This window comes from Oncorhynchus mykiss, chromosome 32 (assembly GCF_013265735.2).
Source record: "Oncorhynchus mykiss isolate Arlee chromosome 32, USDA_OmykA_1.1, whole genome shotgun sequence".
NCBI lineage: Eukaryota > Metazoa > Chordata > Actinopteri > Salmoniformes > Salmonidae > Oncorhynchus > Oncorhynchus mykiss.
The window spans coordinates 36,330,350-36,354,831 of record NC_050572.1 but is presented as its reverse complement, the minus strand read 5'-3'; the positions used below and the strand labels follow the sequence as shown (position 1 = coordinate 36,354,831).

Genomic DNA, 24,482 nt, shown 5'->3' with positions numbered 1-24,482 from the left:
TGGGATTAATTTTAATCCTGCCCACAGCTGGCAGCACCCAAGTAATCAATTCCGAGCGCAGCTGCATGCGAACCGGTCGTAATGCCCATGGTCAATTTGGTTTGACATTCGATATCCCTACGGGGATAGTTAGGGACCATCAGAAAATTACACAACATACACGGGACTATACTTTAAAAGGTCAATCGCTCCACATTACAATGACTTAACCTCAAACCAACTATACATTGTATAAATTAATATACAAATATTGAAAGCATATAATGAGATGTGCATAGTGAAAATATTGTCCCATTTACAATGTGTAATTTATTGACGGTCCCTAACTATCCCCAGAGATAGGCTATCCAAAGTCAATCCAACTTTGCCACAGTTCCACACCACCCGGCTGAAGCTAATGTATGAAATCACCCGAGTGACACCCACATCAAACCACACCCCAAAATCAACTCACGTTTGAATTCAATCACGGCTGCTAGCATTTTTTATTGAACCAAATCTAAAATGAGGCCAAATTAGGAAGGCCCTATAAATGTCAGACCAACACAAACTCACAATCATCTGCTTCAACATGAAAAATTGGAAATTCACGCATATGCAGACACACCTGTGCTGACGGCGTGGTGCCAGGAAAATAATTTGTCCCTCAACGATAAAAAAAAGGAAGGATCGTATTGTGAACTACAGGAGACAGAAGAGGGAGCACACCCCATCCTCTTCGAAGGGGGCCACAGTGGGAGGGGTCAAAAGCTTCAAGTTTCTCGGCCTGCACATCACTGAGGACCTAAAATGGTCTCACCTAACTGACATTGTGGTGAATAAGGTGCAATAGCGCCTTTACAACCTCAGATGGCTAGAAATCTATTTGGCATGGCCCCTAAGGCCCTCACGGACTCCTACAGATGCACTATTGAAAGCATACTGTCAGGCTTCGTCCTCAACTGCATGACTCTCCAGAGGGTGACGAGGACAGCCCAACGCATCAGAAGCCACGCTGCCTGCCCTCCAGGAGATGTACAGCAGCCGGTGTCAAAAGAAGGCCAAGAAGATCATTAAGGACCTCAGTCACTCTGTTCACTCTGCTCCCGTCCGACAGACGTAGACAGTCCAGGTGCATCAGAGCTAAGTCCAAGAGACTAAAAAACAGCTTCTATCACCAGGCCATAAGACTGTTGAACCATTCCTGATTTCTTACGATTTTTTTCTTATTTTTTTCTTTCCATTCATTTTTTTTTTTTTTTTTACATTTGACTTTACATTAGGAGTAACAGAAGCATTTTGCTGCACTGCTATAATACTTGCTAAGCTGTGTACACAACCAATAAACTGATTTGATTTGGATCATGTTCCAATCGCACATTTGGGGACCATTCTTTAAAAAATATATTTTTCACTTGTTTTTCCTCTATGCCGTCTGAAGGGTAAGGCGGAGGAGGGCTTTGCAGTCTAAAGAAGACAACGAACACCCCACACACTCGTTGCATGTTCTTACATTTGAATAGCAGTGCATCAATCACAAAGAGATTTTCTCAGGCTTAACTACTGAAATTCAGCGACATTCCAACAGCGAAATGTTCTGCAGGTATTTATTTTCCTACGGCAGTATTTGTACCCTGGCAGCACCTGTGGATGTTTTTTTGTTGTTCAATGTACTACAGTATTTTTGAATTGGGGCCTGCCTGTGTGCCTCCACATTCCACACAGGTCTCTCCATTCTCACAGAAACCAGCTCTGGGAACTCATCTGGTTGGTACCACGTGTACATCTGATACCAGGTGTACCAGGTTTACACGCAGAGAGCCAACGCAACTTTTCGATGTGACCTGACAGGCTGACCGCTTCAGAGGACAGAGCGGCTCCATCCACTGAGCTCATTAGGTTCTTAGTCGTGTCGACATGTGAAACGACCACCACTGTAGCTCAACATACTGGGATCAGGGTGTATAGTTCCCGTAAGATAATTCATTTTGCTGGCACTACAGATATTCTGGATCTGTAGATCTTCACTTATTAAAGATGCTCCAGTATGTTGGCGACTGAGAAAGTATTTTTGAAACCTCCCGCTTTGGCCTGGATGTGTCAATATGCATGTGTGTCCTACACAATCTATGAGCGGATTTCCTGTCTTACCTCATTTAGCCATGAAATCCCTCGTTCGAAAGCAACTGCTTTGAATATTATAGAAAATCCAAGTAGATTCGGTAAACAAAGAATGGAGGGCACCAACGACGGCACCAGATGATGACGTCGGGAAACATTTGACCCTTCCAATCCAGGGCGGCCTCCGAGTTATTACCCTACATGTCATCATCGTCACCTGCTGAGGAGGGCGGAAGGAGAGATAAAGACTGATTTACAACTTTTAGAACCCTCTTCATTCCATGAAGTGCTGTCATTCCTTGCGTTCCCAGCTGTGTTGGCTCTTTGTGAGTGACGGAAACAGAGGTGACATTAACAGAGAGGACGGAAATGGAATGGACCACCTGCGGTAAACACTGAAGCCAGTGTCAAGAGTTACCTCCAGTTTCCACCCCACCCACAACACGATAGCCATGTAATAGTCGGCCTCGGGACAGATAAGGGTTATTCCTTAGTTTAGCTTTCACATAGCATTAACATGCCTGTCCATCAGAGCTCCTATCTCATGAAAGAGGAGGTGGAGGTTTCATTATGACTATGACAGGACTTCCTAGGTCATACCAGAGATGTTGTTGGACAGAGTGCAATTTACCTGATTGAAGCGGAGGCTAGCGAACCATTTTGTGTCCTGTGTGACTTTCTAGAAACGGCCCACTTTCACACAACCTGAGTCTTTCTATTTCAGTGCATATAGAGATATCTCTAAGTGATATTGTAATAACTAAACGGACCACTGTGTTCTTGACTTTACTATATGTATTTGCCGCCATCTTGTGGGGGCAGCAGGAAACAACAGCTGCTATTGGGAAAGAAAATAACATATGTACAGTGTTGTCCTCTCTGTTTTCATGTTTTCAGAGGAACTGAAAACAGTGTGGCTTGGATATATAATCTTTACTGTGTGGGTCCACTGGGTTCTTTACTGTGTTCCATGAAAAAAGGACTAGGTCCAAGATTCCCATGATCAGATAACACATGGCATGCAAAAGGCCTGTCAATCAGGCAAACAACATACCTGCGCCTGCGTTCTACGAGAAACAATTGACATAGTGTACACTATCTTAAATAATGAAAGCCATAGGCTACACGAAGAGTGTCGCGTGCGCACACACACAAACACGCACGCCCAGCCATTCCTGTTCAGGTGTCGACAACGGGCGCACCACAGTGTGCGCCGATGAAATGTTACGCCACAAGTGTTTCCATTGGCAACGCCTATTGTCCATCAACAGGTGTATCTCGGGTCTACCGTCTAACACAAACAGAAGTCAAGTTCTTTGACGATGACTCCTTTCAGCCCATCCCACTGAGAGGGTGCAGAGAGGACCACAAGCATGCGGGTGGATGGGTGAGGCCAATCACCACTTCGAGTCTGGCTTGGAGACTTTCACGCGATGTCTTCCACCAAGGAAACTGGCCTATTCGACAATGACAAAAAAGGGATGCCGTCGCAATACAGAAATGTCCACAAAGAATATTAAAAGGTGACAGGAAATATAATCCCTGGGTGAATGCAGAATGAATCCACTCTGCTGGTAAATATTCTAGTTGTATGGCCTGAGGATTTACAGCGCAACGTGTCTAGTTCAGATGGCTGTTACGCAGATCCACATGTCATTTATCAGGACAGTGAAGTAGACTGTCTGTACTGTACATAGTACAGGGGATGTGCTATTGAACTCCAATTCATAATTCTAGCTAATTGCCCTCAATCACAACATTATGAGATAATAACAGTCTTTGCATTTTCAATAAACAACATCCCAGACACATTGCATAGAGAATGGACATCAACAATTTCCCCCTCCAGTCCACCGAGTCCCATACTCGTACAATTTACTGCGCAGCACACACCAAGCAATTAGCTATAGTCCTATTGTTGCTGAGTCCCCACATTCTCTCGCACTCACAGACACACTTGTGCAATCTGAGTGCACACACTCACTCATTTAGCATAGAAAGATCATATGAGACTTGATCACCTCCACTTCAAAACACACACATCATGAAAAGTAGGAAATCAGAGTAAGGATAGCAGATGAAATGTCATCCCTTACCCTTCGGGCTGGCTGAGGAATTGGACTCTGTTCCTCAGTGAGTTGAGGAGTGTATCTGCAGTGACTGATAGCGTCCCTCCCACCTGCTCTGGCTCTGCACCGGGTCTCTCTGTGGCAAGACCGTTGGCTCTCTTTCGAAGTCTGTCGAGGGTTGTGTCTCGTGCGACAGGAGGATTCACTGCCACCTGCTCTGGCTCTGCACCGGGTCTCTCTGTGGCAAGACCATTGGCTCTCTTTCGAAGTCTGTCGAGGATTGTGTCTCGTGCGACAGGAGGATTCACTGCCACCTGCTCTGAACTGGCTCGGTCTGTTTCCTGCGTGACAATGCTGTCTATCCACTCAGTACCGAGTGTCCCTTCATGTTCTCTCTTTACAGTGTATGTTCTGGACTCTGCATCTGTCGTTGTCTCTTCTCTGTCAAGTGCAAATGTGTTCTCGCCATGTGTGCTAGTGGTGTTTACTTTTGCTTTCTGCTCAGAGAAAGAGGATGTGTCCTCGGTAGTACGAGTTACTAGGTCCGCTTCCTCTGCTGTGAGTGTGTCTAAAATGCTCCCCTCTCGGTCTGTGGTGTGTGCGAGTGTGTTATGTGTTGCGAGTGTGTCCTGTCTCTCTCTGTTGCCGGTGGCAGCGTGTTCATTCTCGCTGCTGTGAGACTCCTGTGGCTCTTCGTGGCCTGGGGTCTGTCTGAGTGTATGTGTATCAGCGCAGGCCTCTGTTACCAGGTAAGCGTGTGTAACTGCACTCCGGTTACTCCCTGACCCCTCCTCCTCTCCATGCTGCTCTGTGATGGAAGGCGGGGCGGGCGACTCACATTCCATGAGTGTGTGCACCTGCTGAACAGGTAGGGCTGGTTTCACCCCATCCTCCCACCCTTCTTTCACCAGTGCCGAGACCTCTCTCGTTCCTCTCTCCTCCACCGGCACCAGCCTCTCTGCATCGCCGTCTTCTGGGGACTCAATGCGTCTCTTCTCCTCTCGGTGGACTTCATTCTCTTGACCTCTATCCTTCGTTTCTAACAGTACCTCCGTTACTTTCTGTGACCCCAAACTCCATCCTGCTTCAACGGTTTCATTACCATTCCTCCGTTGTTTGCCCGCTCCTTTCATTTCCTCTGCTTTCACCTCTTCAACGCCACTCTCCTCCATGTAATGCTCCAGGATGCTGTAATGGACCGCTGGGATGGCGACTTCCATGGCATTGCTGTTCTCTGGTATGATCACACACTGTGAGCTTGCCCTGTTAACGTCTGCATCACAGGGCATATGTTCCTTAATCTGTCTATTAGAATCTATGCTGTTGGCCTCTTCCATTACCTCCACCTCTGCTTCTTGAACTTTCTCAGTAGCCGTGGTGGACATATCATTTGATCTTTCCCTGACAACGTCTACATCATAGGACATAATATTCTGCTCAATCTGTCCATTTTCCTCTTCCATAATCTGCACTTCTGCTTCTTGACCTGTCTCAGTAGCCATTGTCTCTGCTGTTGTTGAGGAGACGGACGCATCAATGGAGATGGTGGTTTCAAGAGTACTGGAATTCTTAGTGCTTGGGTGGCTAGCGCTAAGAATGTCAGAAACGAGGGTGACATTGTCCGAGAGAATGTGATCAGAGTTGTCAATGTTCATTAAAGAATGATGAAGGACGAGATCTGTGTTTTCAGTGTCCTCTGTATTAAGGTCAACTGGAAGAGCTGCGGTCAAATGCTCCGACTGATCAACAAGGTTTGGCCGAGTGTTGCAATCTGGTCGGAGCGGAACAGAATCGGTGTCCGTAACATAGACTGGTTTATCAAGGTTGGGGTCAGAAATGGTGGACACCTGGTCAGAAGGAAAAAGTTCAGGGAAAAGAACGTCATAGAGAGATTCACATGTGTCACTAGAGCCAGTATCAGGAACAGCGATATCGGTATTTGGGAGAGGTGAGTCTGAGGTGGGACGCTCAGGCTCTAAGTCATCCATTTCCATTGGCTCAGTTGTGGGGAGTGTAGGCTCAAAGCACAGAGGCGCAAAGGCCTCAGGCTCAGCGAGGGAGAAATCTGTGCTAGGGTGGGCAGTGTCTGTTTGAGGAACAGGGGGAAGCTTGTTCTCAAAAGGAGCGTCTATATTAGGAGGTGTGCATCGAGTGTCCATCATCACGCCCGATGTCACAACGCCAGAAGTGTAAGTGCTGAGAGCAGATGCGGTGTGGCCAGATATGTGAGGTGAGGGGAACATTCCAGGAAAGAGAGAGTCGTAAAGATCTCTGAATACTGGTTGAGAGTTGGTGTTGGTATCAGTAACAGTGAGGTTAGTATTAGCAGTGGTGTCTGTGTCAGGGTGGCTGGTATCCATTTTGGAGACTGCAGTGGGGACAGGGACGTCAGTGACACTAGCTTCAGTGTGATCAATGGCAGTTTCATACTCCTGTTTAACTGATTCGGGTAAAATGGGACTTGGTGAATCAAAGGGGCTATCCAAGGACAGGTGTGGGTTAGTTTCATCATTTATTATGGTTAGGTTGGTGTCAAGGCATCCCTCAGTAGAGTCATTGTCTGATGTGGCAGATTCTTGTGCCGAGGTGAAACTTTGCGGAAATAGTGAGTCATACAGAGTTCCAAATACCTCCGTGTTGGCAGAGAAAGTGTCAGTGTTGGGGACAGTGTTGTCACTGTTGGTAATGGAGTTGACAGTGTTTGCAATGGAGGCTAGCATTTCAGGTGTAGATTTGTCCGTGCTTGGAACGGGGATGACCATTTCAGCGAGAGAGGGGCCAGGATCAGCAATAGCAGTGCTGATCTCTTCAGAGGTGATGGAGGTGACCGTTTCAGGCATAGGCCTAGATGTATCAGTGGTGGAGACAGAGGTATCATTGATGGAGTTGGTGTCCATGTCAGTAACAGAGTTGACAGTGATAAGAGCAGAGGTGACGGTGTTGAGAATAGGTGTCTCAGTGTTGTCAGCCAAAGAATCAGGGTTCAGAGGAAAGGTCTCGGTTTTAACGTCAGTTGTGTCCGTTTCAGTAATAGTGGCTTCTATATTGGGGTCCAAGGCAATGGGAGAGGGATCTGTATTAGGGGTAACAGTGGTGATATTTTCAACAACAACAGGTTGTCCAATGGAGAGAGTAACATAAGAGGCCTCAGTTTTGCTAAGTGAGAGTGCAGTCACAGGAAGGACAGGGTCAGCGCTGGGTAAGGGGGACATTTCATCACTCTGGTTTGAGGTGTAAACTGTAGCAGGAGGAGAGCTAGTGGGGGGAAATGATGTAGCTGGGCTCAATGGGTAGCAGGGGGGTGGGCTAGATGGATAGGAGGGTGGAGGTGGGTTAGGTGGGAAAGGTGGAGGACTTGGGTTAAAGCTATCAACATCCATTGGAGAAGCTGTGTCAGTATGGTCTGTTGAGGCATACGGATTGTCACACTGAGCATCCGGGCTCTCCTCTTCCTGTGAGGTCTCGTTCCACTCCATCTCAGGCATAGCTAAAGGAACTTTTCTTGTAGCCCGGCCCACTTCAAGAGGAATAATGTTATCCATCTGGGAAATTGGTTGGTTGGTGGCAGTCTTAGGACTGTCCATCGGTGGCTCCTGGGCCTGCGATTTCTTGGGGACAGTGGGAGGAGGATAAGAGGTGACCAGTGTCTTAGTGTTTAGGTCAGGCTGAGACACAGCGAACCTTACCCTCTTGTTCAGAGTGCCGCCTTGGCCGATGTCCCAGAGGCTGAGGTTCAGAAGCTCCTCCTCTTGCCCTTTGACTTCTGGCTCGGGGCCGTGGAGGACCACGATGCTCTGGGAGAGATCCCCGTCACTCTTCTTCTTCCTCCTCTTCAAGCCAAAGGTGAACGTGCCAAACCTCTTGGGCTTGGCACGGAGGTCCATCTCTGAGTAGCTGAGGTCCTTGGCCTGTTTGCTAGCGATAGACGGAAAGGCAGAGGGAGGTATAGTGAGTGAGAGCGGGGGAGGGGGGGCAATGTGCTAAGAGAGAGATTGGGGAGAGAAATGAGAGAGAGCATTATTTCTTAGCTTTGAAATGAACATTTCATACTCTACAAATTTTTTTTAGAGCCAATAATCTCACTGCATCATTCACATAAGAATAATGTTTTGACTTCATAAGAAACAAACCCTAGTTACTCAGAGCTTGCAAAACTCCACTGACCACAAAAGGCAAGCATCACTGGTATGTATACAGTGTATTTAGAAAGTATTCAGACCCCTCGACTTTTTCCACATTTACAGCCTTATTCTAAAATGGATTAAATAAAAAAATGTCCAAGATTGAACTCTTTGGCCTGAATGCCAAGCGTCATGTCTGGAGGAAACCTGTCACCGTCCCTACGGTGAAGCATGGTGGTGGCAGCATCATACTGTGGGGATTTTTTCAGCGGCAGGGACTGGGAGACTAGTCAGGATCGAGGGAATGATGAACAGAGCAAAGTACAGAGAGATCCTTGATGAAAACCTTCTCCAGAGCGGAGGCGGGATTGCTGTAGGGGTTTTATGACACCTCACGCTAATCGTAAATTGTAGGCAGCAGATGACTCCTTTTGGTCTCTAGTATTGGTGAATGGAATCCCTTTGTTACTGAAGGTTTTGCTGCCCAAAAACTCTCATGTCCAACAGTGAACACTGGGACAATATATTTCAACATCCGAATGTGGGGAATAATGAGAGATGGAATATGGGAAATTAATGTATATTTTGTGGTGTCATTAAAAATGGTATAAAAGTGATTTAATGAAAATATTATAACTTGAAGAGCTTTCACACTGTGAATATCAGGTTTACATCCTTTACGTTGTGTAGGAAATATAAAGGATGAAGATAATATTTTTGTTAAGATAGGAATTTGATTTTAGTTCTAACAAGATCATATATTTTTTATGATGTTTTGCCCAGTAACTAGCCATGCCCGAGGGTGCTCAGAGAACGTGTCAGTATTACGGAAACAACCCTTTTTATCCAAGTGTATAAAAGATTGAGTTAAGAATTAACATACCAGACTATAAGGACCACAAGCTGCAGCTAGGTCTCCATTGGTCATGACCCTGGAAATCAACACAAGTTGAAGAAGACAAAGTAGCCTCTAACAATCAATGTTAAGGTTGAGTAGCTGTTCTAAGTACTGTATCTAAGAAAGTGAATTTAAGTAGGACCATATGGTTATTCTCTTCAAATCATCATTGACTACACTGCTCTCATCACAACTCTGGGGATCATCGACACGGCTGATTAGCTGTCCTCAGAAGACCACTCTTCCAGAACGAGTGAAAGTCAACACAGACAACTAAGGAGGACATTGTGACCTCTTGTGGACAATCAGGAGACTCACACTTACAAACCAAGGAGAAGGCCCAATCAAACCATTTTCACAAAGCGGAACCCTTTTCACGAAGGCCTGGATCCAACAGAGATATACAACGAAGACCTTCAACGCGTAAATACATGCATTACGAGCGGCAGTTCGGGGCAAGTTATTAGGTTAACTGTGAACGTAGTTCCCAAATGTATCCAAGTGTCTCTCTTTCTCTCTAACTTTCCATCTTTTGTAACAAGTGTCATATGGTGTTAGTCCGCTAGGGACCTGTTTTCATCATATTAAGTTTCTAATCAACAACCTATACCATATGTGTGTGTGTATCCTGTTTTATCATTTAGTTTGTTAAAACCAGTTAGAGCTCTAGGGGCGCTATTTCATTTTTGGATAAAAAACGTTCCCGTTTTAAGCGCGATATTTTGTCACGAAAAGATGCTCGACTATGCATATTCTTGACAGTTTTGGAAAGAAAACACTCTGAAGTTTCAGAATCTGCAAAGATTTTGTCTGTAAGTGCCCCAGAACTCATTCTACAGGCGAAACCAAGATGATGCATCACCCAGGAATTAGCAGAATTTCTGAAGCTCTGTTTTCCATTCTCTCCTTATATGGCTGTGATTGCGCAACGAATGAGCCTACACTTTCTGTCGTTCGCCCAAGGTCTTAGCAGCATTGTGACGTATTTGTAGGCATATCATTGGAAGATTGACCATAAGAGACTACATTTTCCAAGTGTCCGCCTGGTGTCCTGCGTCGAATTCGGTGCGCAATTGCCAGCTGCTTCTACTTTACCATTTGATTCAGGGGAGAAAGCATGTGTCCAAGAACGATGTATCAATGAAGAGATATGTGAAAAACACCTTGATGATTGATTCTAAACAACGTTTGCCATGTTTTCAGTCGATATTATGGAGTTAATTTGGAAAAAAGTTGCGTTTTGAGGACTGAATTTATGGATTTTTTTTGGTAGCCAAATGTGATGTATAAAACGGAGCTATTTCTAATACACAAGGAATCTTTTTGGAAAAACTGAGCATCTGCTATCTAACTGAGAGTATCCTCATTGAAAACATCAGAAGTTCTTCAAAGGTAAATGATTTTATTTGAAGGCTTTTATGTTTTTGTTAATGTTGCGTGCTGGATGCTAACGCTAATGCTAACGCTAAATGCTAACGCGAAATGCTAACTCTAGCTAGCTACTTTTACACAAATTATTGTTTTCCTATGGTTGAGAAGCATATTTTGAAAATCTGAGATGACAGTGTTGTTTACAAAAGGCTAAGCTTGAGAGATGGCATATTTATTTCATTTCATTTGCGATTTTCATAAATAGTTAACGTTGTGTTATGCTAATGAACTTGCTGATAGATTTACACAATCCTGGATACAGGGGTTTTTTCATAGCTAAACGTGACGCAGAAAACGGAGCGATTTGTCCTAAACAAATAATCTTTCAGGAAAAACTGAACATTTGCTATCTGAGAGTCTCCTCATTGAAAACATCTGAAGTTCTTCAAAGGTAAATGATTTTTTTGAATGCTTTTCTGTTTTTTTGTGTAAATGTTGCCAGCTGAATGCCAATGCTAAATGCTACGTTAGCCATCAATACTGTTACACAAATGCTTGTTTTGCAATGGTTGAGAAGCATATTTTGAAAATCTGAGATGACAGTGTTGTTAACAAAAGGCTAAGCTTGAGAGCTAGCATATTTATTTCATTTCATTTGCGATTTTCATGAATAGTTAACGTTGCGTTATGGTAATGAGCTTGAGTCTGTATTCACGAACCCGGATCCGGGATGGGGAGATCAGAAAGGTTAATAAATAAATAATCAAATCAATGTGTGGTACGGAATGATCAGTAAGACTCGGGTTTGTGCAGATTCAAGTCTGCGACGTTCAGAATGAGACTGATATGAGCTAATGTTTAATAAGTGACTTATCGATATATAACACACATATATATATATATTCTTGAGCTTAATTCGGGAGATGGTAACTCGTTAAACAACTTCTTCCGTGGTGCCCCACATTCCTAATGAGTTAATTGATACATGATTACTTTAATCTGGTAACAATTAAACATAGTAGGTAATTATTTGATAAATAACAGTCATCACATTAATGAAAGTCACGTCACGACAGATGATCTGCAAAGAAGAATGGGAGAAAATCCCCAAATACAAGTGTGCCAAGCTTGTAGTGTCATACGGGGGCGGCAGGTAGCCTAGTGGTTATAGAGGTGGGCCAGTAACCGAAAGGTTATTAGATCGAATCCCCGAGCTGACAGCTTTGCACACTCTTAGCATTCTCTCAACCAGCTTCACCTGGAATGCATTTTAATTAACAGGTGTGCCGTGTTCAAAGTTCATTTGTGGAATTTCTTTCCTTCTTAATGTGTTTGAGACAATCAGTTGTGTCGTGACAAAGTAGGGGTGGTATACAGAAGAAAGCCACATTTGGTAAAAGACCAAGTCCATATTATGGCAAGAACAGCTCAAATAAGCAAAGAGAAATGACAGTCCATCATTACTTTAAGACGTGAAGGTCAGTCAATGCGGAACATTTCAAGAACTTTGTTTCTTCAAGTGTAGTCGCAAAAACCATCAAGAGCTATGATGAAACTGTCTCTCATGAGGACCGCCACAGGGAAGGAAGACCCAGAGATCAAATCAAACTTTATTTGTCACATGCGCCGAATACAACAAGTGTAGACCGTGAAATGCTTACTTTACAAGCCCTTAACCAACAGTGCAGTCTTAGAAGAGTTAAGAAAATATTTACCAAATAAACATAAAATTATAAAATATAACACAATAACAAGGCTATATACAGGGGGTACAGGTTAGTTGAGGTAGTTTGTACAGGGTAGGTAGGGGTGAAGTGACTATGCATAGATAATAAACAGTGAGTAGCAGCAGTGTACAAATCAAATGGAGGGGTGGGGGGCGTGTCAATGTAAATAGCAATGTAAATAGTCCGGTGGCCATTTGAATAATCGTTCAGCAGGTAGAAGCTGCTAAAGAGCCTTTTGGTCCTAGACTTGGCACTCCGGTAATGCTTGCCATATGGTAGCAGAGAAAACAGTCTGACAATTCTATGGGCTTTCCTCTGACACCGCCTATTATATAGGTCCTGGATGGCAGGATGCTTGGCCCCAGTGATGTACTGGGCCGTACGCACTACCCTCTGTAGCGCCTTACGGTCAGCACCTCTGCTGCTGGATAAGTTCATTACAGTTAACTGCACTTCATATTGCAGCCCAAATAAATGCTTCACAGAGTTCAAGTAACAGACATCTCTACATCAACTGTTCAGAGGACACTGCATGAATCAGGCCTTCATGGTCAAATTGCTGCAAAGAAACCACTATTAAACGACACCAATAAGAAGAGAATTGCTTGGGCCAAGAAACACAAACAATGGAAATTTGACCGGTCGAAATCTGTCCTTTGGCCTGATGTGTCCACATTTGAGATTTTTGGATCCAACCGCTGTCTCTTTGTGAGATGCAGAGTAAGTGAAAGGATCATCTACGCATGTGTGGTTCCCACGTGAAGCATGGAAGAGGTGGTGTGACGGTGTGGGGGTGCTTTGCTGGTGACACTGTCTATGATTTATTTAGAATTCAAGGCACACTTAACCAGCATGGCTACCACAGCATCCTGCAGTGATACGCCATCCCATCTGGGTTGCGGTTAGTGGGACTATGATTTGTTTTTCAACGGGACAGTGACCAAAAACACACCTCCAGGCTTTGTAAGGGCTATTTGACCAAGAAGGAGAGGGATGGAGTGCTGCATCAGATGACCTGACCTCCACAATCACCCGACCTCAACTCAATTGAGATGGTTTGGGATGAGTTGGACCACAGAATGAAGGAAAAGCAGCCAAGTGCTCAGCATATGTGGGAACTCCTTCACCTGTTGGAAAAGCATTCCTCATGAAGCTAGTTGAGAGAATGCCAAGAGTGTGCAAAGCTGTCATCAAGGCAAAGTGTGGATACTTTGAAGAATCTCAAATATAAAATATATTTTATATTTTATATTCATCCAAGCACAGGATGTAGCTCTTAGTTTAGTTTGTAATATCAAATCAAATGTATTTATATAGCCCTTCGTACATCAGCTGATATCTCAAAGTGCTGTACAGAAACCCAGCCTAAAACCCCAAACAGCAAGCAATGCAGGTGTAGAAGCACAGTGGCTAGGAAAAACTCCCTAGAAAGGTCAAAACCTAGGAAGAAACCTAGAGAGGAACCAGGCTATGTGGGGTGGCCAGTCCTCTTCTGGCTGTGCCGGGTGGAGATAACAGAACATGGCCAAGATGTTCAAATGTTCATAAATGACCAGCATGGTCAAATAATAATAATCAAAGGCAGAACAGTTGAAACTGGAGCAGCAGCACGGCCAGGTGAACTGGGGACAGCAAAGTGTCATCATGTCAGGTAGTCCTGAGGCATGGTCCTAGGGCTCAGGTCCTCCGAGAGAGTGAAAGAAAGAGATGCTAGTTATAGGTCGCAAGAAACAAAGAGATCTGCTGTTGGATCTGACAATTAATCTTGATGGTTGTACAGTCATTTAAAATAAAACTAGAAAGGCCTGATTGGTGGAGTGCTGCAGAGATGGTTGTGCTTCCGGAAGTTTCTGCCATCTCCACAGAGGAACTCTAGAGCTCTGTCAGGTGTCCATCGGGTTCTTGGTCACCTCCCTGACCAAGGCCCTTCTCCACCGATTGCACAGTTTGGCCGGGCAGCCAGCTCTAGGAAGAGTTTTGGTGGTTCCAAACTTCTTCCATTTAAGAATGATGGGAGGCCAGTGTGTTCTTGGTGGCCTTCAACACTGCAGAAAAGTTTTGGCACCCTTCCCCCGATCTGTTTCTCGACACAATCATGTCTCGGAGCTTTAAGGACAATTCCTTCAACCTCATGGCTTGGTTTTTGATTTGACATGCACTGTCAACTGTGGGACCTTATATAGACAGATGTGTGCCTTTCCAAATCACGTCCAATCAATTGAATTTCCCACAGGTGGACTCCAAATCAAGTTGTAGAAACATCAAGGATGATCAATGGAAACAGGATGCACCTGAGCTCAATTTCAAGTCTCATAGCAAAGGGTCTTATGTGAATAAGGTAATTGTGTTTTTTATTTGCAATATTTTGCTGACATTTCTAAAAACCTGTTTTTGATTTGTCATTAAGGGGTATGTGTGTAGATGGCTGTGGATTGTTTTTTGTATAAGGCTGTAACCTAACAAAGTGTGGAAAAAGTCAAGGGGTCTGAATACTTTCAGATGGCACTGTACATACCAAGCTGGTGGGGCAAGTCGTAGAAAATCTATAACATGGTCTCTGATCTCTTTATCCTGTCCATCTAACTCCTAATGTATGATGGTTGTCATGCCATGTTACCATAGCAGTTGGCTTGGCTATACATAGCGGTTGCCATATACAGCAGTAGAAACAGATCAATGACCAAGCTAGTATTTGGCTGATTGTCAGAACAGAAAGAGTGAAACGTCAATGTACTTGAAGACTACTATAGAAATTGTTGACTGTTAAAGGAAAGACCGAAAGGAGAATATGATGTGGTTTGTGGACCAACGGAAATCAAGGGCATGCGGTTGTGTGTGATGTTCTGGTTATGAAAGTGATGTAACTTGTACTTTGTTTTCAGGGGTGAATGAGACAATGTATTCCCCTAACCTTATTGTTTCAAGAAAGTCATTTTTTAAATATTATATTAGTTGTATATGTTTTTCCTTATCATATGTGTCACACCAGCCTTCGCTTTGGCTCCCTCTCCTTTCTGGCTCAGGCGTTTGGCGTTGCAGGTCTTCTAGCTGCTGCCGAACCTACTGCTGGAAAACGCCCTTCACTCATCAATCCCCTGGACTTGTCTCATCATCATTACACACACCTGGTTCCAATCCCCACTCTATCACTATATTACACTCCCTCTGCCATTTGTCTTTGTCGGTCATTGCAAATGTTACTTGTTTTCCTGAAAGAAAACTCTCTTACTATTTCCTGAGTACTTTATATTTTGCACTTTGGGTTCACCCTGTGCCTTTTTGTTTATGAAGATATATTTTGAGCACAAGAGCGTTTGGTTTCGTCCAGTTTTGATCTATGGTGTTCCATACCTCCTCGGCGCGCCATAACCAATCGTCCACGACAGGAGACTCGATCTGACGCCGATGTTAGGGCCGGTTGATAGCCTAGAACACACTGAAAGGGTGTGAGATTAGTGGAGGACGTTCCGTTAACGGGACAGTTGTAAATCATGCAGCGCCTTCTGTCACGATCGCAGATTTTAGAGAAACAACAAATGTCGGTACATATCGGCTGAAAGCTTAAATTACTGTTAATATAACTGTACTGTCCAGTTTACAGTAACTATTACTGCAAAACAATGCCATGCTATTGTTTGAGGAGATCTCCTAACAACAAAACACTTTTTTCACCGCGATAGGTTTGATAAATTCACCACTGAAGGTGAAATGTGTACTTACATTCTGAAATCTTGCTCTGATTTATCATCCAAAGGGTCCCAGAGATCACATGAAGTGTTTTGTTGGATAAAATCATTTTTCATATCCTAAAAAAGTCCATATAGCATGCACGATCAATTTTCTACTTCCACTCATTCAATTTACAAAGAAATCTGTGAAAATCAAACCCGAAACGTTGTTTAAACCAGTCAAATCACATTTGTATTTATACCTCAGAGTTCCTAGAACGTAACCAGACTTCACTATATCATTAGGAGTGTAATATATCCTATAGGACACCAAATTTGGTAAGAGAACGACGCCTTCATGGCACGCCGATGACGCGGCCGATCTTCACTTGATTGACTGTAACTTTGTCAAATAGGCACCAATCAGGGTCAAACAAAGCTAGCTACATATCCAATGAGCTGGGCTTTACGGGAGTATACGGTATACAGGAAATCCTGTATCTGTCGCAGAATGTTGCTGCTTAAAACTTCTTGGAACTCTGGGGGCGGTATTTCATTATTGGATAAAAAAATGTTCCCGTTTTAAGCGCGATATTTTGTCACGAAAAGATGCTCGACTATGCATATATTTGACAGCTTTGGAAAGAAAACACTCTGACGTTTCCAAAACTGCAAATATATTGTCTGTGAGTGCCACAGAACTGATGCTACAGGCGAAACCAAGATGAAATTTCAAACAGAAAGTGCCCCAGATTTTGAAGGCGCTGTGTTCCAATGTCTCCTTATATGGCTGTGAATGGGCAACGAATGAGCTTAGACTTCCTGTCGTTTCCCCATAGTGTCGACAGCATTGTGACGTACTTGTAGGCATATCATTGGAAGATTGACCATTTTACACTACATCTACCAGGTGCTCGCTTGGTGTCCTCCGTCGCAATTATTGCGTAATCTCCAGCTGCGTGTATTTTTCCGTTTGCTTCCGAGGAGAAACCCAACTGCCGCGAATGATTTATCATCGAATAGATATGTGAAAAACACCTTGAGGATTGATTCTAAACAACGTTTGCCATGTTTCTGTCGATATTATGGAGTTAATTTGGTAAAAAGTTCGGCGTTGTAGAGACTGCATTTTCAGATTTTTTTCTTAGCCAAACGTGATGAACAAAACGGAGCGATTTCTCCTACACAAATAATATTTTTGGAAAAAATGAACATTTGCTATCTAACTAAGCGTCTCGTCATTGAAAATATCCGAAGTTCTTCAAAGGAAAATTATTTTATTTGAATGCTTTTCTTGTTTTTGTGAAAATGTTGCCTGCTGAATGCTAGGCTTAATGCTATGCTAGGCTATCAATACTCTTACACAAATGCTTGTGTAGCTATGGTTGAAAAGCATATTTTGAAAATCTGAGATGACAGTGTTGTTAACAAAAGGCTAAGCTTGTGAGTGAATATATTTCTTTAATTTCATTTGCAATTTTCATGAATAGTTAACGTTGCGTTATGGTAATGAGCTTGAGGCTATGATTACGCTCCCGGATACGGGTTTGCTCGACGCTAGAGGTTAACCTTGGGCGACAGCAAGCCTTTTCCTTTTGTAAAAAAATTATAAGAATATGGAGAGTAATGCAAACTAGGTGTTTGCAAATGTTGAACACAAAGTGATGATTTAAAAATAACATTAAAAAGACTGCATGGGGCTTCAAGAATCAATGGGTATATAGTTGAAGTCGGAAGTTTACATACACTTAGGTTGAAGTCATCAAAACTCGTCAACCACTCCACATATTTCTTGTTAACAAACTATAGTTTTGGGAAGTCGGTTAAATCCATAAGTAATTTTTCCAACAATTGTTTACAGACAGATTATTTCAATTATATTCACTGTATCACAATTCCAGTGGTTCAGAAGTTTACAGACATTAAGTTGACTGTGTCTTTAAACAGCTTGGAAAATTCCAGAAAATGATGTCATGGCTTTAGAAGCTTCTGATAGGCTAATTGGCTTCATTTGAGTCAATTGGAGTTGTACCTGTGGATGTATTTCAAGGCCTACCGTCAAATGTAGTGTCTCTTTGCTTGACATCATGGGAAAATCAAAAGAAATCAGCCAAGACCTCAGGAATATAATTGTAGACCTCCACAAGTCAAATGTCCAAATGCCAGCCTTTACCACATTCATCTGTACAAACAATAGTACACAATTATAAACACCATGGGACCATGCAGCCGTCACTCCGCTCAGGAAGGTTCTGTCTCCTAGAGATGAACATACTTTAGTGCGAAAAGCGTAAATCAATCCCAGAAAAACATCAAAGGACCTTGTGAAGATGCTGGAGGAAACAGGTACAAAATGATCTATATCCACAGTAAAACGAGTCCTATATCAACATAATCTGAAAGGCCGCTCAGCAAGGAAGAAGCCACTGCTCCAAAAGCGCCATAAAAAACCCAGACTACGGTTTGCAATTGCACATGTGGACAAAGATTGCACGTTTTGGAGAAATGTCCTCTAGTCTGATGAAACAAAAATAGAACTGTTTGGCCATAATGACCATCATAATGTTTGGAGGAAAAATGGGGAGGCTTGCAAGCCGAAGAACACCATCCCAACTGTGAAGCACGGGGGTGGCAGCATCATGTTGTGGGAGTGCTTTGCTGCAGGGGGGACTTCACAAAATAGATGAGGTAGGAAAATTATGTGGATATATTGAAGCAACATCTCAAGACATCAGTCAGGATGTTAAAGCTTGGTCGCAAATGGGTCTTCCAAATGGATAGTGACCCCAAACATACTTCCAAAGATGTGGCAAAATGGCTTAAGGAAAGGAACAAATTCAAGGTATTGGAGTGGCCATCATAAAGCCATAGAATCCTATAGTAAATTTGCGGGCAGAACTGAAAAAGAATATGTGAGCAAGGAGGCCTACAAACCTAACTCAGTTACACCAGCTCTGTCAGGAGTAATGGGCCAAAATTCACCCAACTTATTGTGGGAAGCTTGTGGAAGGCTACCTGAAACGTTTGACCCAAGTTAAACTATTTAAAGGCAATGCTACTAAATACTAATTGAGTGTATGTAAACTTCTGACCCACTGGGAAAGTGATGAAAGAAATAAAAGCTCAAATAAATCATTCTCTCTACTATTATTCTGACATTTCACATTCTTAAAATGAATTGGTGATCCTAACTGACCTAAGACAGGGAATCTTTACTAGGATTAAATGTCAGGAATTGTGAAAAGCTGAGTTTAAATGTATTTGGCTGAGGTGGATGTAAACTTCCGACTTTGACTGTATATAATTAATTTATAAGTCCAACTACAGATTGGTCCTTTAAGCAACACACACACACACACACACGTAGAAAAGCTACCAAATATTGAAAGTTCCGATGTGTCTCCTAACTCACTAGAACACTTTGAGAAGTGTTCACTAATGTGTTGGAAATATAAAATAGGGGCAACTTTTCCCTAATCCCTCTGAGCAATTCTAAACATCTAGCAACAAGAAATAGCCTACATTAAACGAAAATAAATCTAATTATTAAGCTGATCATTATTTTGTTATTGGCTTGGCCCTTTTTTAATCTACACCAAACCCGAGTTAAACTATTTCGCGTATTTCAATTATTTTCAAAGACATTTCCAAGTAAGTATTTGGATATTTTTTTCATTCAAAATACAAGTAGATAGAATACAAGTAGGGCCGTGATGGTAATTGAATAACCGTTTAACTGACGGTGATGGATGAAGACCGTCGTGAACAAAAAACAACCGTCAAAACAGTTTAAATAGGCCTACATTCATTTTTTTTTAACGTTTTATCCACTTTATTTTCATGTAGATAAACTTTACCTAATAGACGTTCTACACCTCCTCCTCTTTCCAACTGATGATGCGAGGGGTTGTAGAGCGCTATAGGCTATGGCACTTCAGTAAAAACAAAGTTTTTTTTATACATTGCACGTTTTCATTGCATTATACTAAATAAATAAATCGGTATTTTTAAAAAAGGTTAGATGTGTCTGACTATTGATGAATTATTCAACAGCGGTCGACAAGGTGGTTCTGGCTATGATTCGGCTACAGAAAAAAAAGAAACAGAAGATAAGTATTTCAAATACAAATACACATGTATTTGAACCCTGGTATGTGCAACACACAGTCACACAGCAGAGGGGGACAGAGCTCCACCACAACCCGTTGTGCTGTATCTCCCTCTAGCGTGGAATAACAGAACCTGATAACATCATGATTCAAATTACAACGCCGCTTAAAATGACTGCTACACAGATCACAGTGTGATTAGTCTGTGTGTGGGTGTGTACTGCACGGTCATGACTGCACTGAGAACTGACAGAGGGCGTGGAGGGGGACTACGACTGGCATGCAGTTACTGTTAGAAAGAGGCCACACACACTAACCTTTAAAGAGGCGATACGCATTTTCTAACACAAACAAAAATAAGACCCCGAGTATATTCCTTGCTCTGACAAGCCTTGAGAAAATTAAGAGAAATACCCAGATGGTTTCTCCATCAGAATGACGGACACCATAATAACACCAACAAAAGCAGTAGCTGCCCTTATGCGATTAGGCTTCTCAAACAGACAGTGGTGTGTATTTATGGATACCAAGGGAAGCCAGGCTCCCCCCCCCAAAAATGGGAAAATATATCAATAATAACGTTTCTTTCGTCTCTGCGTTTCACAATGTTCATTCAATTCGCAAGAGGCTGAATGTATCTTACCTGAGAAAACATCCGAGCGAGGGAAACAGCACCTAACCTGTCTCTGTATGTGTAGGCCATCTATCTGATGCTGTCTGGTCCAACAGAGTATGACATTGTTGCCACCTGTAGCATTGAATGCAAGGGAAGCCAGTGAGCATTTGGCCTAAATGGCTAAATAATAGCCAATAGTAAGCTCAACTGTGAATGGTCCTGGCGCACCAAAAAAAAAATGTAAAGGGAAGCCAGTTTGGATTTGGCGTCCCTCCTATCAAATCAATCTCATTGAGAGCATACATTATTGACCGAAACAACTTGAATTGATGCATCTCGTTGTGTTGTTGTCCTCCGGTGGATAGCTAGCTAGATAAAATTGTCCCATTTTCTATATTAGCCACGGATGAAGATAGTGATTAGACTTGTGATTTTACTTAATTCTCCGTACTGACCAATGATTATAACTGTGATTCTGCTCAAACCATTGATTCACACATTGTGCCCCTAGCCTGAGAGGATGGAAGTTCAAAATGTAGCTAGAAGTAGAAGGCTAATGTTAACGAGCTAACGTTGCCAATGAAAGAAAGTGAGCAAGCATATTAGCCAGGTAGCCAAGGACAACAAAAAATAAAAATGTGTACGGTATGACAGAGTGATAGTTTCGTCAGCATGAAAGAGAGGAGGCTGGCACTGGCGTTTCTCTACGAGTAGGGTGAGTCAACATGTTTTTCTACTTGCACAAAGGAACACGCACACACACACATAGGAATCAGAACCATGAACATCATATTTAGCTTACGTTGATTGGACTAATATGCGTGCCAGTTATGGTATTCATATTCACATTTCAGTGAAAGTTTCATCTAATTTATAATAACATCTTTATATCTCAAAATCATTGTCATGTGGTTAATCAAAATCTATCCAAATCTAAATGAAAATGATACAAAACATAAAAAGTAACTTATATTGCCAACTATCTAAAAAGACTACATAAAGCAAACAAATAGCCTGCAGGTAGAAAATATCCTGCTGAATTAGATATCCTAGATCATTTTAGCTATGCATGGTCTGTCTGCAACAAACTCGAAACATTGTATCAACTATTAAGTTGGGCCCAACCCCGAAACTTGCAACATTGTATAAAATATTCTGGGCCCTCAGTTTCCTGTGCCAGTGTCCTCGGGACAGACACAGCTGTAGGCTATTTGCGCAAGAGAAAAGAAGATGTGCTTGACTTGGGCAGGGGCTCACCGGAGCAGAGTACCGGCACCTTAGATTCTCTACTGATTGAGCTATTGTTCCTCTTATAGAATATTAGCTCAAAAGTATTGTGGAGCTCCTACACCTAAATATAAACAGTACCCGCACCCAAAATGAGTACCGGAACCTATTTCAGTCCAAGTCAAGCACTGCTAAGAAGTGACCTGGTGGGCCTATTTTATGATGTTTCCACTGGATCAGAGCATGACATTATTCTCTTTCACACCGGCTGATTATTGAAAGGGAGAGAGCTGGAAAGATTTTTCAAATACATTGAGGAACTATTGTAATTCAAAATACTTTGTTTGCTTGCTGTTTGAGGTGAAGGAAACATCACTTTGAGAAGCTCCACAGGTCATTTATTAGTGTTAGTTGGTTAAGCCAATCAGAAATACTATCAGATCCACAAATGGGCACATAGGGAAAGGGGGATACCTAGTCAGTTGTCCAACTGAATGTATCCAACTGAAAAGTGTCTTCCGCATTTAACCCAACCCTTCTGAATCAGAGAGGTGCGGGGGGCTACCAGGTGTCTTCGGTTAACTGCCTTGCTCAGGGGAAGAAAGACAGATTTTTACCTTGTCAGCTCTGGGATTCGTTCCAGCAACCTTCCCGTTACAGGCCCAACACTCTAACCACTACATGCCTACATTTGCACGCAGGCCAGGTAGCCTATAGGCCTACTTCCATGCCTGCACGTCCTTACTCGACATTTACAAGAGTGCTCCAAACAAAAGACAATGATGAAATTGACAGATCTCGTAAATTAAATTAAATAAACCAAAACTTGTTTCTCACAAGTGTAGCATAGGTTGTAAACTCTGCAAACAATGTGTCCACTTTTGACAATGAGAACAGGAATAATAATATTGAATGCATTAAAATAAATGACCGTAAACAAAGTTAAACATTGTAGATTAGAAATGATAAGAATTAACAGTAAATGTACTACTGGTGATATACTGTATGTAAATGGTAATTGATTAACACAAACAATCTTACCCAAACAATACACACAATAAAGTTATGAAACAAGGAATGTGTACAAATTGTCAGGAGAGCGCATTCTGGAGAGAGAAGTGCGTTGTGCATCTGGGCGCTTAGTCAATCCGACATCGTCATTAACCATGCATCATTTACGCTGATTTGGCCTCAGCAGAAGTCGGGGCATTCATACCTCTTGCGCTTTGTGGAGCAGAGCTGTTGTCAAGGAAATTAGTTTGTGTTTATACAGGATGTACCGCCCACACCTACCATCAACCAATCCATGCTGAGTTATACAGAGCCCTCCGCATTGTTACAAAATGTGGAAAGCGCATGGCGATGCGGTACGGAGCTCGATTTGGCCTCTGTAGGCTCAGCGATTGCATCACACTCTCCATATGGAGCCACTGACCACATTTTCTAATCAAGCATAAATGGGCTTTTATTCTAGGCCATCAATCAGCAATATATATTTGTTACTGCTCGACTAAAATAATCTCGGTCGACTAACAGCCTAACGACCAAACAATCGACTTATTGGGGTCAGCCCTAGTTGTCATTGTATTAGACTAAGCATAGGTGATTTGATGATGTTGAAATGTTGAAGTTGAAATGGTGCTGGAATACGGGAGGCGGCTCCTGTTTTCTTTGCGACTTCCGGTAACTCTCTGTGGATCTAAATGAATAGTTGTTTAGTGGTTGGAAACATTAACTTGCTTGACCGTGCTGTAGGCCATGTGACTGTTTGTTACATGCAATACGCATTGTGGACTTTGCCGGACAGTGGTTGCTCTCCAGTTTTGTGATGAAACAAAAGGTGTGGTTGAACTTATTCTGTCACCGTCTTCTTACTGTCTTCTTTAGGCCTATATATCACGGTCACAAGGCATATGAACTAACAGGATTTATAAAGAAAAGCATGCAATTATCAGAACACATATGGTATAATATGGCTTAATTTCTTTACCCAAGCACCACTACTGAAAAAAGATGCTGCACCTTAACAGTTAGGAGTGAGCTACAGTCATACTATAGTAAAGCATATTAAATGGATACCATAGCTGTTAAGCTGATAAGGAAATATATTTTTGACATAATTGCATACAAAAATATATATATTTTTTTTTTACAGAATTGTAACTATGATTCTATTCCGATGATGATATAATTCTATAATTACATTTTTGATTCATGTGCATTACTATTTCTCAAACTGAGCTACAGTCATTACAGAAAGTGAAGTGGTAAGATCCAGTACGCGGATCAGCTGCACCCATATTGGGCTTAACTGAAAAAAGACTGAGGACAGTGGACAATGACTACAGAGCAAACATCTACTAGAACTGGAACTCCACTGGGATAATACCACAGCAAATATACTGACTGACCATCATCACAAATATCCACACAGAACTGGCAGTTGAGCCTGAAAACACTACAGCAAACAGCATTGGACAAAATTGAGATACAAATGGAGTCACTAGACTAGGACAAACATAGAGATATCCTAGACACAACCTAGACAAACACAGAGGTAAAGCCCATGTCGTGTG

The 24,482-nt window shown here is 42.5% G+C and overlaps 1 protein-coding gene across 2 annotated transcripts in view; it reads right to left on the bottom strand.

Moving 5' to 3' along the window:
• The window catches only part of LOC110488383 (beta/gamma crystallin domain-containing protein 1), an 80,316-nt gene that overhangs the window by 42,555 nt on the left and 13,279 nt on the right, over positions 1–24,482 (bottom strand). The window contains exons 3-4 of one of the 2 annotated variants that reach the window (XM_036971164.1): positions 4,484–8,149; positions 4,197–4,381 (exon numbers count right to left, since the gene is read on the bottom strand). In XM_036971164.1, coding sequence (XP_036827059.1) covers positions 4,197–4,381; positions 4,484–8,149 — 3,851 coding nt within the window. Of the gene's footprint in view, positions 1–4,196; positions 8,150–24,482 lie in introns of both variants that reach the window. The other variant, XM_036971163.1, reaches the window with a different exon arrangement.